The 13,930-nt window shown below is 38.2% G+C and overlaps 1 protein-coding gene across 13 annotated transcripts in view; it reads right to left on the bottom strand.

Moving 5' to 3' along the window:
• Window positions 1-6,362: 6,362 nt before the first annotated feature.
• The window catches only part of COL25A1 (collagen type XXV alpha 1 chain), a 527,190-nt gene continuing 519,622 nt past the window's right edge, over window positions 6,363-13,930 (bottom strand). For all 13 annotated transcript variants that reach the window (XM_032254797.1, XM_032254795.1, XM_032254796.1 and 10 more), the window contains one exon: window positions 6,363-11,481. In XM_032254797.1, the coding sequence (XP_032110688.1) occupies window positions 11,479-11,481 (3 nt within the window). In that variant the 3' untranslated portion in view covers window positions 6,363-11,478. The remainder of the gene's footprint in view (window positions 11,482-13,930) is intronic.

Here is a 13,930-nt window from a genome sequence, read left to right as displayed (position 1 = left end):
TTGGTTTAAAGTCTGTTTTGTCAGAGACTAGAATTGCAACCCCTACTTTTATTTTGCTCTCCATTTGATTGGTAAATATTCCTCCATCCCTTTATTTTGAGCCTATGCATGTCTTTGTATGTGAGATAGGTCTTCTGAATACAACACACTGATGGGTCTTGACTCTTTATCCAATTTGCCAGCCTGTGTCTTTTGATTGGGGCATTTAGCTCATTTACATTTAAGGTTAATATTGTTATATGTGAATTTGATCCTGCCATTTTGATGCTAGTTGGATGTTTTACCTGTTAGTTGACACAGTTTCTTCATTGTGTCGATGCTCTTTACCATTTGGTACATTTATGGAGTGGCTGGTACTGGTTGTTTCTTTCTGTGTTTAGTGCTTCCTTCAGGAGCTCTTGTAAGGCAGGCCTGGTGGTGACAAAATCTCCCAGCAGTTGCTTGTTCATAAAGGATTCTATTTCTCCTTCGCTTATGAAGCTTAGTTTGGCTGGATATGAAATTCTGAATTGAAAATTCTTTTATTTAAGGATGTTGAATATTGGCTCCCACTCTCTTCTGACTTGTAGGGTTTCTCCTGAGAGATCTTCTGTGAGTCTGATGGGCTTCACTTTGTGGGTAACTCGACCTTTCTCTCTTGCTGCCCTTACTATTTTTTCCTTCATTTCAACCCGGGTGAATCTGACGATTATGTGTCTTGGGGTTGCCCTTCTCGAGGAATCTTTGTGGTGGTCTCTGTATTTCCTGAATTTGAATGCTGGGCTGCCTTGCAAGGTTAGGGAAGTTCTCCTGGATAATATCCTGAAGAGTATTTTCCAACTTGGTTTCATTCTCTCCGTCACTTTTCAGGTACACCGATCAAATGTAGATTTGGTCTTTCCACATAATGCCATACTTCTTGGAGGCTTTGTTCATTTATTTTTACTTTTTTCCTCTAATCTTGCCTTCTTGCTTTATTTCATTGAGTTGTCTTCAATCTCATATCCTTTCTTCCACTTGATAGATTTGACGATTGAAGCTTGTGTATGCTTCCCAAAGTTCTTGTGCTGTGTTTTCAGCTCCATCAAGTTGTTTATGTTCTTCTCTATGCTGGCTATTCTAGTTGGCATTTTGTGTAACCTTTTTTCAAGGTTCTTAGCTTCCTTGCATTGGGTTTGAATATGCTCCTTTAGCTTGGAGAAGTTTATTACCCACCTTCTGAAGCCTGCTTCTGTCAATCCGTCAAAGTCATTCTCCATCCAGTTTTGTTCCCTTGCTGGTGAGGAGGTGTGATCCCTTGGAGGAGAAGAGGCATTTTGGCTTTTTATTTTAGCCTTTTTGCACTGGTTTCTTCCCATCTTCGTGGATTTATCTACTTTGGCGTTTGAAGTTGGCGACCTTTGGATGGGGTTTCTGAGTGAATGTCCTTTCTTCTATTGATGTCGAAATGACTTATTTCTGTTAGTTTTCCTTCTAACAGGCCCCTCTGCTGCAGGTCTGTTGGAGTTTGCTGGAGGTCTACTTTAGACCCTGTTTGCCTGGGAATCACCAGCGGGAGCTGCAGGATAGCAGAGACTGCTGTTCCTATTTCTTCCTCTGGTAGCTTCTGCCTATTCCTTCCTCTGGGAGCTTCGTCCCAGAGGGGTACCTGCCAGATGCCAGCCAGAGATCTCCTGTATGAGGTGTCTGTCAGTCCCTGCTAGGGGTTGTCTCCCAGTCAGGTTACATGGGGTTCAGGGAACCACTTGAGGAGGCAGTCTGTTCCTTATCAGAGCTCGATCACTTTGGTGGGAGATCGTTGCTCCCTTTAGAGCTGACGGGCAGGGATGTTTAAGTCTACTGAAGTGGAACCCACAACTGTCCCTTTTCCCAGGTACTCTGTCCCTGGAAGGTGGAAGCTTTATTTATAAATCCTTCATGGGATGCTGCTTTTTTCAGAGATACCCTGCCCAGAAAGAAGGGAGTCTAGTGACAGTCTGCCTGCAGAGGACTTGCTGAGTGGTTGTGGGCTCTGCCCAGTTGCTGTGTAAACTTCCTGGTGACTTTGTTTACACAGGCAAGGTTAAAACCACCTACCCAAGCCTCAGCAATGATGGATGCCCCTTCCCCCACCAAGCTCTACCATCTCAGTTTGAGCTCAGGCTGCTGTGCTGGCTGCAAGAATTTCAAGCCAGTGGATCTTAGCTTGCTGGTTTTCATGGGGGTGGGACCTGCCAAGTCAGATCACATGGCTCTCTGGCTTCAGTCCCCTTTTTCATGGACATGACTTGTTCTGTCTCCCTGGCATTCCAGGTGTCGCTGGGGTATGAGGGAGAAAAAAACTGCAGTGGCTAAAACGGCTGCCAAGTTTTGTGCTGGAAACCCAGGGCATTGGTGTTGTAGGCACCAGAGGGAATCTCCTGGTCTGAGGGTTGTGAAGACCATGGGAAAAGCACAGTATCTGTGCCAGAGTGCCAGGAAACGTCCCTCATGTCTTCCCTTGGCTAGGAGGGGGGAGTTCTCCGGCCTTTTGCACTTACCAGGTGATGCCCCACCTGAGAAGCTCTGGACTGCTTTTCCCTATCATGCACATTAATACAATTCACAAGTTCCAGTGAGTTTTGTTGTTCTTGCAGCTTTTGTTCTTTTTTTTTTTTTTTTTTCTTCCAAGAGAAATATTCCTTTATTTACTTAATGATATTGAGAACTCACTGAATTGGGTTCATGCTTAGTTTTACCATGTGGTGGAGGGGACAGACAAACTACAGTTACTAACCATCTGATAAGAGTTTTAGTAGTGCCAAATACAAGAAATTATTGGAGTAGAGAAGGAGCATCTCAACTTGGCAGGAAAGGGTGTTTAGTAAGTTGAAGTATATGTTGAGTCTTGGAAGAAGAGCAAGTATTCTTCAAATGGATGGCAGGGATGGGGATAGAGACTATTTCAGGGCTAGGCAGCAACCAAAGGGATCTTCGAATAGTTTAACATGGGAGAACCTTGGGTGAGAGTTGCTGGCCAGCAAGACACGAGGTTATAAAGCTAGTCATGGTCAAATCACAATAGGCCTCAGATTCTACACTGAGGTATCTGCATGACGATGGGAGACCTACTGGCAGATTTTTTTTTTTTTACTTGCCATCCAGTAACACCTACTGGCAGATTTTAAGCAAAGTAATAATATGATTAAATTTCCACGCAGAGGTGTTTTAAGGGAAACTGGTTTGGCACATTGTTATGGTTTGGATATGGTTTGTTCATGCCAAATCTCATTTTGATCCCTGTTGTTGGAGGTGAGGCCTACTGAGAGGTGGTTTGGTCATGGGGTTGGATCCCTCATGAATGGCTCAGTGCCATCCTCATGGTAATGAGTGAGCTCTCATTTTATTAATTTCTGCGTGACTTTGCCCTAGAGCTGCTTGTTAAAAAGAGCCTGGCACCTTCCCCTGCTGTCTTGCTTCTGCTTTCTGCATGTGGTCTCTGCTCACTGGCTCCCCTTTCACCACGAGTGGAAGTAGCTGGAAGCTGTCACCAGATGCAGATGCTGGTGCCAGGTTTCTTGTACAGCCTGCAGAACCCTGAAACAAATAAACCTCTTTTCTTTATAAATTACCAAGCCTTAAGTACTCTTTTCTGAAACACAAAAACAGACTAAGACATACACGTTTGGCTTACATTGAGAAACACTATCAAAATCTGCTGTTGTAGTTATTGTAGAAGTGTTCTTTATAAGAAATCTCACATAAAAAATATTTTTGGGTCAGGTGCAGTGGCTCCTGCCTGTAATCCCAGAACTTTGGGAGGCTGAGGTGGGTGGATCACCTGAGGTCAGGATTCAAGACCAGCCTGACCAACACACTGAAACCCTATCTCTACTAAAAATACAAAAAATCAGCCAGGCATGGTGGCATGCGCCTGTAATCCCAACTACTCGGGAGGCAGAGGCAGGAGAGTTGCTTGAACCCAGGAGGTAGAGGTTGCAGTGAGCCAAGATTGAGCCACTGCACTCCAGCCTGGGCGACAGAGTGAGACTCCATCTAAAATTAAAAATAGATATCTATATATTTAAATATATATAAGAAATATATATTAAATATGTATTTCAATTAACTTTGGTTCTTTTGAGGAACCTGTGCCTTGTCACCTTATGGATGATATAAGTGTGTTAACTGATTTTTCTTTTTCCTATGAACACCAGGCAGTTCAGAGCCATGCTGGTTGTTTGATTTAATGATACTACAGAGTTTTATGTTTTCTGTCTTTTCATTTTAACTTTCTTTGTGGTCTTGAACTATGTATGGTTTTCAGGTTCTTATTTTTAAACTAATTAAAAAACAAAAAACTTTTAAAATATTTAAAACAGGATCTCCCTCTGTCACCAGGCTGGATTACAGTGGAGCCATGTTGACTCACTATAGCCTTGACCTCCCAGGCTCAAGTGATCTTCCTGCCTCAGTCCCCCAAGTAGCTGGGACTACAGGTGTGCACAAGCATGCCTGAATTTCTTTTTGCAGTTTTGTAGAGACAGGGTTTTGCCATGTTGCTTGGTCTCAAACAAATTTCTGGGCTCAAGCGATCTGCCTGCCTCAGCCTCCCAAAGTGCTGGGATTAGAGGAGTCAGCCACCGCACCCAGCAAGAGTGTGTGTGTGTTTGTTTGTTTTTCTTTTTTTTTTTTGGGGGGGGGGGAGTGAGTTTTGCTCTTGTTGACTGGGCTGGAGTGCAGTGGCACAATCTCAGCTCACCGCAGCAATGTCCGCCTCCTGGGTTCAAGCGATTCTCCTGCTTCAGCCTCCCGAGTAGCTGAGTTACAGGCATGCACCACCAAACCCAGCTAAGTTTGTCATTTTAGTAGAGACAGGGTTTTTCCATGTTGGTCAGACTGCTCTCAAACTCCCAGCCTCAGGTGATCTGCCCACCTCAGCCTCCCACAGTGCTGGGATCACAGGCATGAGCCACCGCACCCAGTCTGAGTGTTCTTTATAAGTGTACTTCTAATTTGTCTTAAATCTTATGGGAAGTAAAATAAAAGGATGCATTTATAAATAAAACCATATTTGCTTTCTTTAAATCATCATCCTCAGAGTGATAGAGGGTGTGAGATAGTTAATAGTTGTGGAAAGGCCAGTTAGAAGGCTTTTCCAAAAATTTAAAAGCAAAATGAGGCAAGTCTAAACTGAAGCAGTGGGGGTGGGGATGAGAGAAGGGGTAGATCTGATGGAAGTTTAGGAGGCAGAATTGAAGGAACTTGGTGATGAATTAGCTGCTGTGTGTGTGAGGGGATGAGTGGGTGATTGAGGTGGGTAGTGTCTAAATGCCTGCCTGGGTGGCAGGTGGGGAAAGTGGCACCATTCATTATAATATGGAAGTCTGGAAGAGAACCAGGGGTGAAGCAGAAGATGGTAAGCACCTGTGGGACATCCAGGTGAACATGCCTTTGTCAGTTGGTCTGAAAGTCAGAAGGAAGTCTGATCAAGACAGGAACGTTGTTTTTGTGGGCGTGAATGAGCTCTTTTGGAGAGAGGGAATGTGTAGGTGAGAAGAGCAAAAGCAGAAGAGAGAATGAAACTCAGAGCCCTGAGAATTTAATGATCAGGTAGAGAAGGAAGAGCTGGCAGAGGAAAAGAAGAAAGAAAAGTAGGGTTAAATGACAAGAACATAAAGACTTGAGAACTGAAATGAGCGTTGAAGAGGGTGGCAGTGGTCAACTGCATCTAATGCTGCTGGCAAGATCAACAAAGTTTAGTGCTAGAACTAGCCATTCCACAGTGTGTGTATACTTCAAAACGTGTTTTGACAATAAAACACAATTTTATCTTTCAATTATAAAAGCATAAATATAAGAAAAGTAAGCAGTGAGAAATATTTTATTTGGGACTTGTAAATAATTGGTATCTTTGTGGAAGCATTTGGTCATTCATCCATTAAATACTGAGTGATTATTATGTGCTACATTCTAATAATATACTGATGAATAATTTGGTGGGAGGATGGTAAGAGGCAACTAAATGTAGGGTAACAATTCATCAAAATGGGAAAGAGTGGAAGAAAATTAGGAGGGGAAGATAGGTTTGCGTGCATTATTACTTAAAAAAACAAAGCTCTAGTTTTAGAAAATCCCTACAGCTAGATGTGTTCACCAGGATAAATGGTGGGATTACAACATCGTAGAAGAGTAGAATAAAATTCTTTATGAATAGTGTTGTGTTTTTTTTTTTTTTTTTTGGCACAAAATTTCCCATGAGTCATAGTGAGTGATATTAAGTGGGGCTACACCTATTTCTACCTGCTGGTTTCCAGACTCATGTGTGCTTTCTACTGGGATAGAAGGCCATAAAGAGTTCCCTAAGCTGAGCATGCATTCTATTTTTTTTTTTATGAATAGTGTTTAAATAAAAGAGGCCAAGGTTTTCATGAGCATCAATAAAGCTTTATAACAATACAATTCATTATCATTATTTGGATTAATATTGTAATAATTACACACTTTTTACATTATGAAAATAAGTCATAAATAGTGTAAAAATAATTCTGAAGATCAACTTCTCACAAACTAGGAACCCTGAAAACAAGTTAAAAAGCAAATAAAAACAAATTGGAAACTGAACACAATGCAATTATCTCCAAATCACAGATCAAAAACTTTATGTGTCTTTTGATTCAGTAATGTCAGCTGGAGAAATTACAATGAAATTAAAATAAGAAATTGAACAGGGAGAATTCATTCAATTATTTACACTACTGAGATAAACAGGTTTGTGCCATATTTACAGTGATAAGACACAACACATTCTTAGAATAATCAATTACATAAGACTGGCCCACAAACATTTAAAAAAATATGCAGTGTAATGCTTGCCAAAATATTTTTTTGCATATTCCACTTATTTGTATTTATGTGAGTTTTTGGCAATATAAAAATAGCTGCACAGAGATGAACTTTAAAATGTAAAAAATACAAATAAAAATATTTTTTCTAAAGAAAAATCAGATACATCTTTTAAAAATGTTAAGTTGAATGAAACATTTACAACAGTATAAAGAATATTCACATAAATGTCAACAATATGTAAGACATTCTTTTGTGAATCCAATTCATTAATATTTATGAGATAGGTGAGAATATCAACTACATTTTCAGAAATGTTAGTACTTTCTTTGTTAAGTTGTGAATAAATCATGCATAACAGTTTAGGTCGAAAAAGTCTTCTTATTCCCAAAAGGACAGTTCTGTCAATAAGCAACAAAGGCTATTTTATGCACTTTAATGGCTTTTTCATTTCAAAATATTTAAGTGTTTATTAGTATGGGGTTAGCAAAAACCAAACTCCACTAAAAATGTAAGTTAGAGGAGTGTCTTTGCTGTGGCAATTTTATTTTGGCAACATATCCTGCCAATATAAAGATATCCAAAGAAAAATGGGAAGAAATACAAACTGACAGTCCTTTTAGTTTAAAACAACTTGGCATAATCATAATTGGTCAGGCTTGTTAATTCCACTAGGGATATATGATTTTTTTATAGCCGGAATCATGTATGATTGTTCTTACTATTAGAAAGATAAGACAGTGTTTCTATGAACTTAACTTCCAAGAGATAGCAGGAGCTTTGTTTTTACAAATTAGAAAATCTGATTTTTTTTGTAGTGTGAAATATTAATATAATTTGATTATTAGGAAATAGGGAAAAACAGTATTTCAAATATCGGCATCTGTATGTCACTCATGATCTCTTACTAGAAGATGTTAAAATACCACCACACAAGTATAGCCCAATTCTGGGTAAGACAATACATAGTGGGGAAAGAAAGGATAACAGACGATGTTAACTTTTCATGCTTCAATAGTAACATTAGAAAAAGAAACCTTGAAAATTAAGGGCATTTCCTAAGTGATAAAAATATAACACATCAAGACAATTTTTCCATTGGTGCTGACATACTGATTTGACAATTCTCTAAACTAGCATATATATATAAAATGTATGTCTATCAATGTAGGTAGAAAGATATAGACAGGGGACATGTAGTATAAACTACTTGATGTGTAAGTTCTTGCTGTTCCATCAGAACATCATATGCACAAACTGTTCAGAAACAAGACTCTTCTTCTGGTAGGAATTAAAGATGTTCTCTATAAAATCACATGAGAAAATCCTCCAAGACTGCTTTTGTTAATGAAAAATGAAATTTAAATTTAAAAAATTAGGTGTATTTGTGCACTGGGTACTCTATATGGTGTGTGTGCAGACTTTTCTAATGCTGGTTTTCTCATGTTTCATCAAATATCAGCCAAAAGATGAGTGAATGAAAAAGATGAGACACATGAAAGTAGATAAAGCATTTGATGTATGAAATGAATATAAAATACGAGGATCTATGATCTGAGTAAACACACATCATCTATAGGTACACTGTTTTGTTTTACATTAAGAAAACCTGGTCATTGGACCATAATTATAGCAAATTCATGAACTTTAAAATCACACACTAATGATTTAGGAATGCTATTCAACAGGGAAATAAAATTATCCATAGTAGTTGCATTGTCCATAGAGAAAAAGGAAAAGAAATACATTAGCACCAACCAACATAAATGAAAAACAATTTTAAATCTAAAGCACATATCAATTTGCTATCCTTTATCAGAAATAGAAACTGATCTTGCTTTACTTCCAATGTGTCTTTCATGTATATTTTCTCAACCCTCTATCCAATAATGTAAAAGAAAGAAATCTTTAAGGAAAGTATGTTACCTACCGACAAATATCAACAAACAATTCTTTCATTCACTTAGAAATTAAGAATTCTCTATATTGATGACAAAATGGATGACTGAGAACATTGTAGTAACCAAAAATTTAAGATTATCCACTGCGGTTAAGACCTAGCAATTCCACTGAACAAAGATGAGTTTTGTCATCTGTTTTTCCCAAGGAAATAAATGTAATGGAAGTTTATAACCTCATCTAATCGTGAAATAAGTCCATGTTGTCAAATCAGTTATAGCACAAAAACTCAATATACACACATAACAGAAAAGTATTCTTTGAAGGCCTGTATTTCCAAAACTATTTTTTATACATAAAGTGTTTTTCTTTTGATGTTGAGGTATCATCTCCTGCAGCTGTGCAAGTTTTAGATAGTGATCCATCTCAATATCTCTTTCTACTAGAGGAGCAGAAAAAGTAGAGAAAATATATAGCCACTGGACACTGTAGTTTGTTTTCCTGAAGAAAATGTAGTTCTACCCACTTCAGTTCACTTTTCCAAACCATTTAAGACAAATTGTGTCAGACACTGAGCAATAAATACCTTATCCTAGCACCGTGCCATACAAGAAACTGTTAGAAAATGCCCTCCATTATTTTCAAAATGTTAAACTGGCTTAGGGGTGTGGAATGTTACCAGAAATGTTACCAATTAGACTGATCTAATAGTTTAAACATCTTTCAACCTTAAAAATTTAATAGAAAAAGAAGATGCCATTTTGTATGATTGTCATTTGGTTACATAGCATACATGAGATCATGAGGATTTTAGGTTCCTTGTCTTACGGTTATATCTTAACTATAAGCCAATGATGAGTTAATTTCCCTTCTGGTGGTGAAACCTATGCATGAAACTGAAAATCTTTCCATAAGATGACATCGAGTCAGGAGAGAAATTAAATTTTCTAACGGGCTGAAAGGGTGCCTAGCTCCTCATTGATAATGTTTCTTTTAATGTAACACTTCCACTTAGAATAAGCCATTTTGAAACATGCTGCCAACTCTTTACTGTGCAAAGAAATGCTCTAATACGGTTAGGTAACATTTGAGCAAGTAGATGAAAAATACTCTTTATGGCAACTATATTTCACAGCTTTCTGAGATCTCAGATTTGGTCTGTGGATATGAGGATAAGACAAACATTTAGAAATGTTAAAAGGAGAAAGCTAAATATAGACAAAACTTAAAATCATAAAAATAGAAATTATCAAATGTGACAAAATCTTGGCTTTATATTAACTGATAATCTTCACGTACATTACATTCATCAGGTAAAAAAAAGTCAAAACATACTAAAAAATGCTTAGCCTTCATGCTTTACAATGATTAACCTGAAAGCGGAGCTTCTTTTATATCCAATTATCCAAAACAAGAGAGAAGTCAGTAAAAGGTCATTTTGACTATTGGAGCCAAATTTTTACGATTTGAAGACTTCTTTAAAAAAAAATTGTTCAAAACAGATGTGACAAAAACTGAAATGAATATTTTCTCAATATTCATGGGACTAAAAGAAAAAGGAAAAAGCATTAAAAAGAATGAAAAATACCTTTCTGTTTGTAGAACTCTGCAGGAAATGTTTGATATGGGTTGGATCTTAGGAGGAAGGAAAGCTCTCACAACTTCGGCACAGATTGTCCCAGTAAGCTCTCCTACATCTTCAGGAGAGGCGATTTTGGTTGATCCCTTCTCAGAACATGTTATTTCTTCAGCAACCCAAGTTTGGGTGGGATGCACATCCCCTTTTCCTAAGGGATAGGGGCTGCCATTCCAAGAATCTCCTATTCCAAAAGAAGTGCTGTGCCTCTGTCATTTTTCAAAAGCACCCATATTAACACTTGCTGAAATTGAGTTATTTTTATATTTTTAAAGTCTGAGATTCTGCACATTTGCGTTTGTAAACCTCTTTCCTACTTGGTCACACGAGAGACAGTGCTGGAGGCTGAATCGGTCCTCTTCCCGTGTCTTCACTGCCAAGGGCAGCCCAAGAAAAACTGGCAGCAGCAACAGGCTCAACCCCTTCGTATTTTCAGCCAAAGTGGCCACGTGAGCCCACAATACTGGAAGCTGTGGATCTGCAGTCAGGACTGCAACTCCCTCAAAATACAAGACAAATTGTGTGTGTGCTCTCCACCACCTCATCTCTTTTTGGCAATAAGCCACGGTGTAACCCCCTTGAGATGACAAAAGGAATAAAAGCTCAGACGTGATTGAAGGACTTGTGATTAGCATGCTAGCATCTGAGGTTGCACAGCAAGCAGGTTTGGCACACAGTCATGCTGTTTTAGTCAGTTTCGATAGGTGGTGTAGGTAGGAGTCCACGCCAACATGAATGGTGATGGGAATGTGACGATCAGTCAGTATAGTACATTTTCATAGCTTTGAGTCCATATTTGGTCACCATTTCATGTAAACTATTTCATGGCACTTTTTGTCCATGCAATTAGCAAGCCCAAAGAAGGAAAATAGCTAGTACAATCATTCTCTACCACTGATTTGTCCATATAAACACATATCTTCACATGAGATAACGAGATATTGATCTATATTTTTTTGCAGGCTTTTCACTGGTTTCACAAATTGTCCAATTTCAGATGTAAGTGGAGTAAAAATGGACATGTACACCACTGCCAACAGGAAGAAGCAGCCCTATGTAAACATGTATCAGACTCGTAAAATCTGCAATTCAGTTTTCAACTATAAATATTAAAAGTGGACCATTATATACACAACTTCATGCTTGGAAGGTTAGATTCATCACTGCAGAAAAACAGACAACAAAAAAAATACATGGAATTAGTAGTCTTGAATTAAAATTTTAAATCAAGAAAACTGGTAGAACCTTGAATAGTCTATGAGCCAACTGATTGGCTTTCAGTGAACCAATTGATTATATGTGTGCTATATATTACTTCCTAAACTCGAGTATCATGGCAATTTCCATGAGGTTCATTTCACATTTTTCTTTTGCCACTGAGAATTTTGGGGTAAATGTTTTGCTCGGTAACTGTACTGAGAAAGCAGAAAATTAGGATTATCACATATGTGCCATAATTAAACTTAATTCTGTATTTTTTACTTACATAATCTTCTGCAAGCATTACAATACAACTGCGGAAAGGGCTGAGGATTGACCTTGATAATGCTGTTTACTTAAACACCTGACTGTAATCCCCTGTTCTTCAGTTCTTGGTTCCTCCTCCTCTTTGCTAACCTTACTCTGCTGTGACTATTGTCACCTGCCTCCTGTCAGGCCTTCAATCTATTACAGGTTCCATTGTGACCTAAGGCACCACAGGTCTCTGGTTTCTCATTTTGAGCAGTCATAATTACTAAGGTTTTCCTAGAACTGCAGTTAAGTCAGAGGTCTGAGGAACAGAGGTCTTTGAGATAAATGTTTACAAAGCAGATCTTAGAGACTTCCTTGACATTTGCTCAAACAAAAATCAAGAAAAGTAGAATGTACAGAGAAGGAGAATAACAGAGGTCTCTTCATTCACTCTCCATAATGAATAGAGTCATCTTTAAATTTATTATCATTTGTTTTTCTCTATTCAAGGAAAATAGATGCTCTACTAGGTGTGACTTGGAGGCTGCTTTCTGGTCTCAGAGGGGGAGTTCACTCAGTATTCTTGCATGTCACGCCAATGCCAAAAAAAATGTGTCTATAGGAAGCATTCCTTTCTCCAAACCCTCACTTAACCTCTCTTAACTCTTTGTGTCAGTAAATTTAGAAAACTCAACTATATCTAGAAACAAAACTAATTTAAACAAAGATCAAATAGTTTTAATATATAAATTATTGAGAGGAGCATGACCAAGAAGACTTGGTAATTAATCACAGTGATTTACACGACTGCCACAATTTGAATTTTAAGTCAAATATTGCCACTGTGCCCTACAGCCTAATAAGCACAGCCGTGTTCAAAAGGGTGATACAACCAAAGTAAGACTCACTAAAAGCAATCTCCTGACCTCATTTTAAAAATATGAACAATTTTATTTGATTATTTGATACAACAGCTAAGTTGACCATGTAAGAAATTTGAGAAAATTTCATTTTCTAATTGCTTTTTTCCTTTCTGGGGATGGGTGGGAGAGGTTGATCAGAAAGATTTGCATTTGTATGTGTTGGGTGGGTGTGATAAACCGTACTAAAGTTTAATCATTCTTATTCTTTATATAAGAAGATGCTAGATTCACAAGATCTTTTATGTAGCATACAGTGTCTATTCTGTGGAAAAAGTATTTAAAAGGGAAATTTCTGAATTTCTGATTTTATAATAGTATTCATATTACTACCAGGTTTGGCCATTTCATGAACCAAAAAGATGATGAGTCCTTTGATTGTTGCCATTTAAGGGTATAAACCCCTTTTTTTTAAAAAAACGCAGTGATTCAGACGTGGCTAAGAACAGTTGTAAACCCAAGTTCTGAGTGGTGTCAGAAGGCTGGATAAAGCAAGCCTATTGAATCTCCTCTATGTAAAGTCTGCTAATGGCTGGATTAAAAAATCATTATACTATTAGATTACAGGGTAAAGGTTAGAGAGTAAGTGGTAATTCCAGCTCAAGATGGTATTAAAAATTCTGTGAACGGGGGTTATGATGGTGAAGGGATAGTTTTCTCAGGTGAAGAAGAATATGATGATAGATCCATTTTCATGAGACCCACTTGACCCCCTGTGTGATCAAGCTAATTATCTGACAGGCTGAAAGTGGAGTATGGGAAGCTACTAAATAAATGACGCTACTGAGAGAGGTTTTTCTTTCCCTGGTCAAGTAGGTGAAACTGATTAAGAAAGAGAGTGAGGGTTTTCTCACCAATGGAGATGCTAAGGTAAGAGGCAACTAAGAGTCAGGTTTCGCATCTTTCTGCATTGCTACATAGTTTTGCTATAATTTTGCTAATGAAGCATGCCTGTCCAAAATTACTGAAGAAGCCCCAAGGTGCTGGAGAAAAAATTTCAAAATGATTGAAGCATCTTGTGCATTTCCTCAGCTCATTTTTACTTTCTTGGAATGCCTTTATCCTTCAGTAGCATGTGCATGGCTTTTATAATTGGATCCTCACCACTGTTGCATAAAGGTTTGGTATTCTCTGAATAGCACAGCTCATACGGATGAGCTCTTTCCTGCTTACAGTTCTACTGTTGCCTTCCATTCTCTCTCTCTCTCTCTCTCTCTCTCTCTCTCTCTCTCTCTCTCTC

This window comes from Sapajus apella, unplaced genomic scaffold, assembly GCF_009761245.1.
Source record: "Sapajus apella isolate SASKATOON/1434 unplaced genomic scaffold, GSC_monkey_1.0 scaffold87, whole genome shotgun sequence".
NCBI lineage: Eukaryota > Metazoa > Chordata > Mammalia > Primates > Cebidae > Sapajus > Sapajus apella.
The sequence above is the reverse complement of the archived record's forward strand: the minus strand, read 5'-3'. Positions and strand labels throughout refer to the sequence as shown.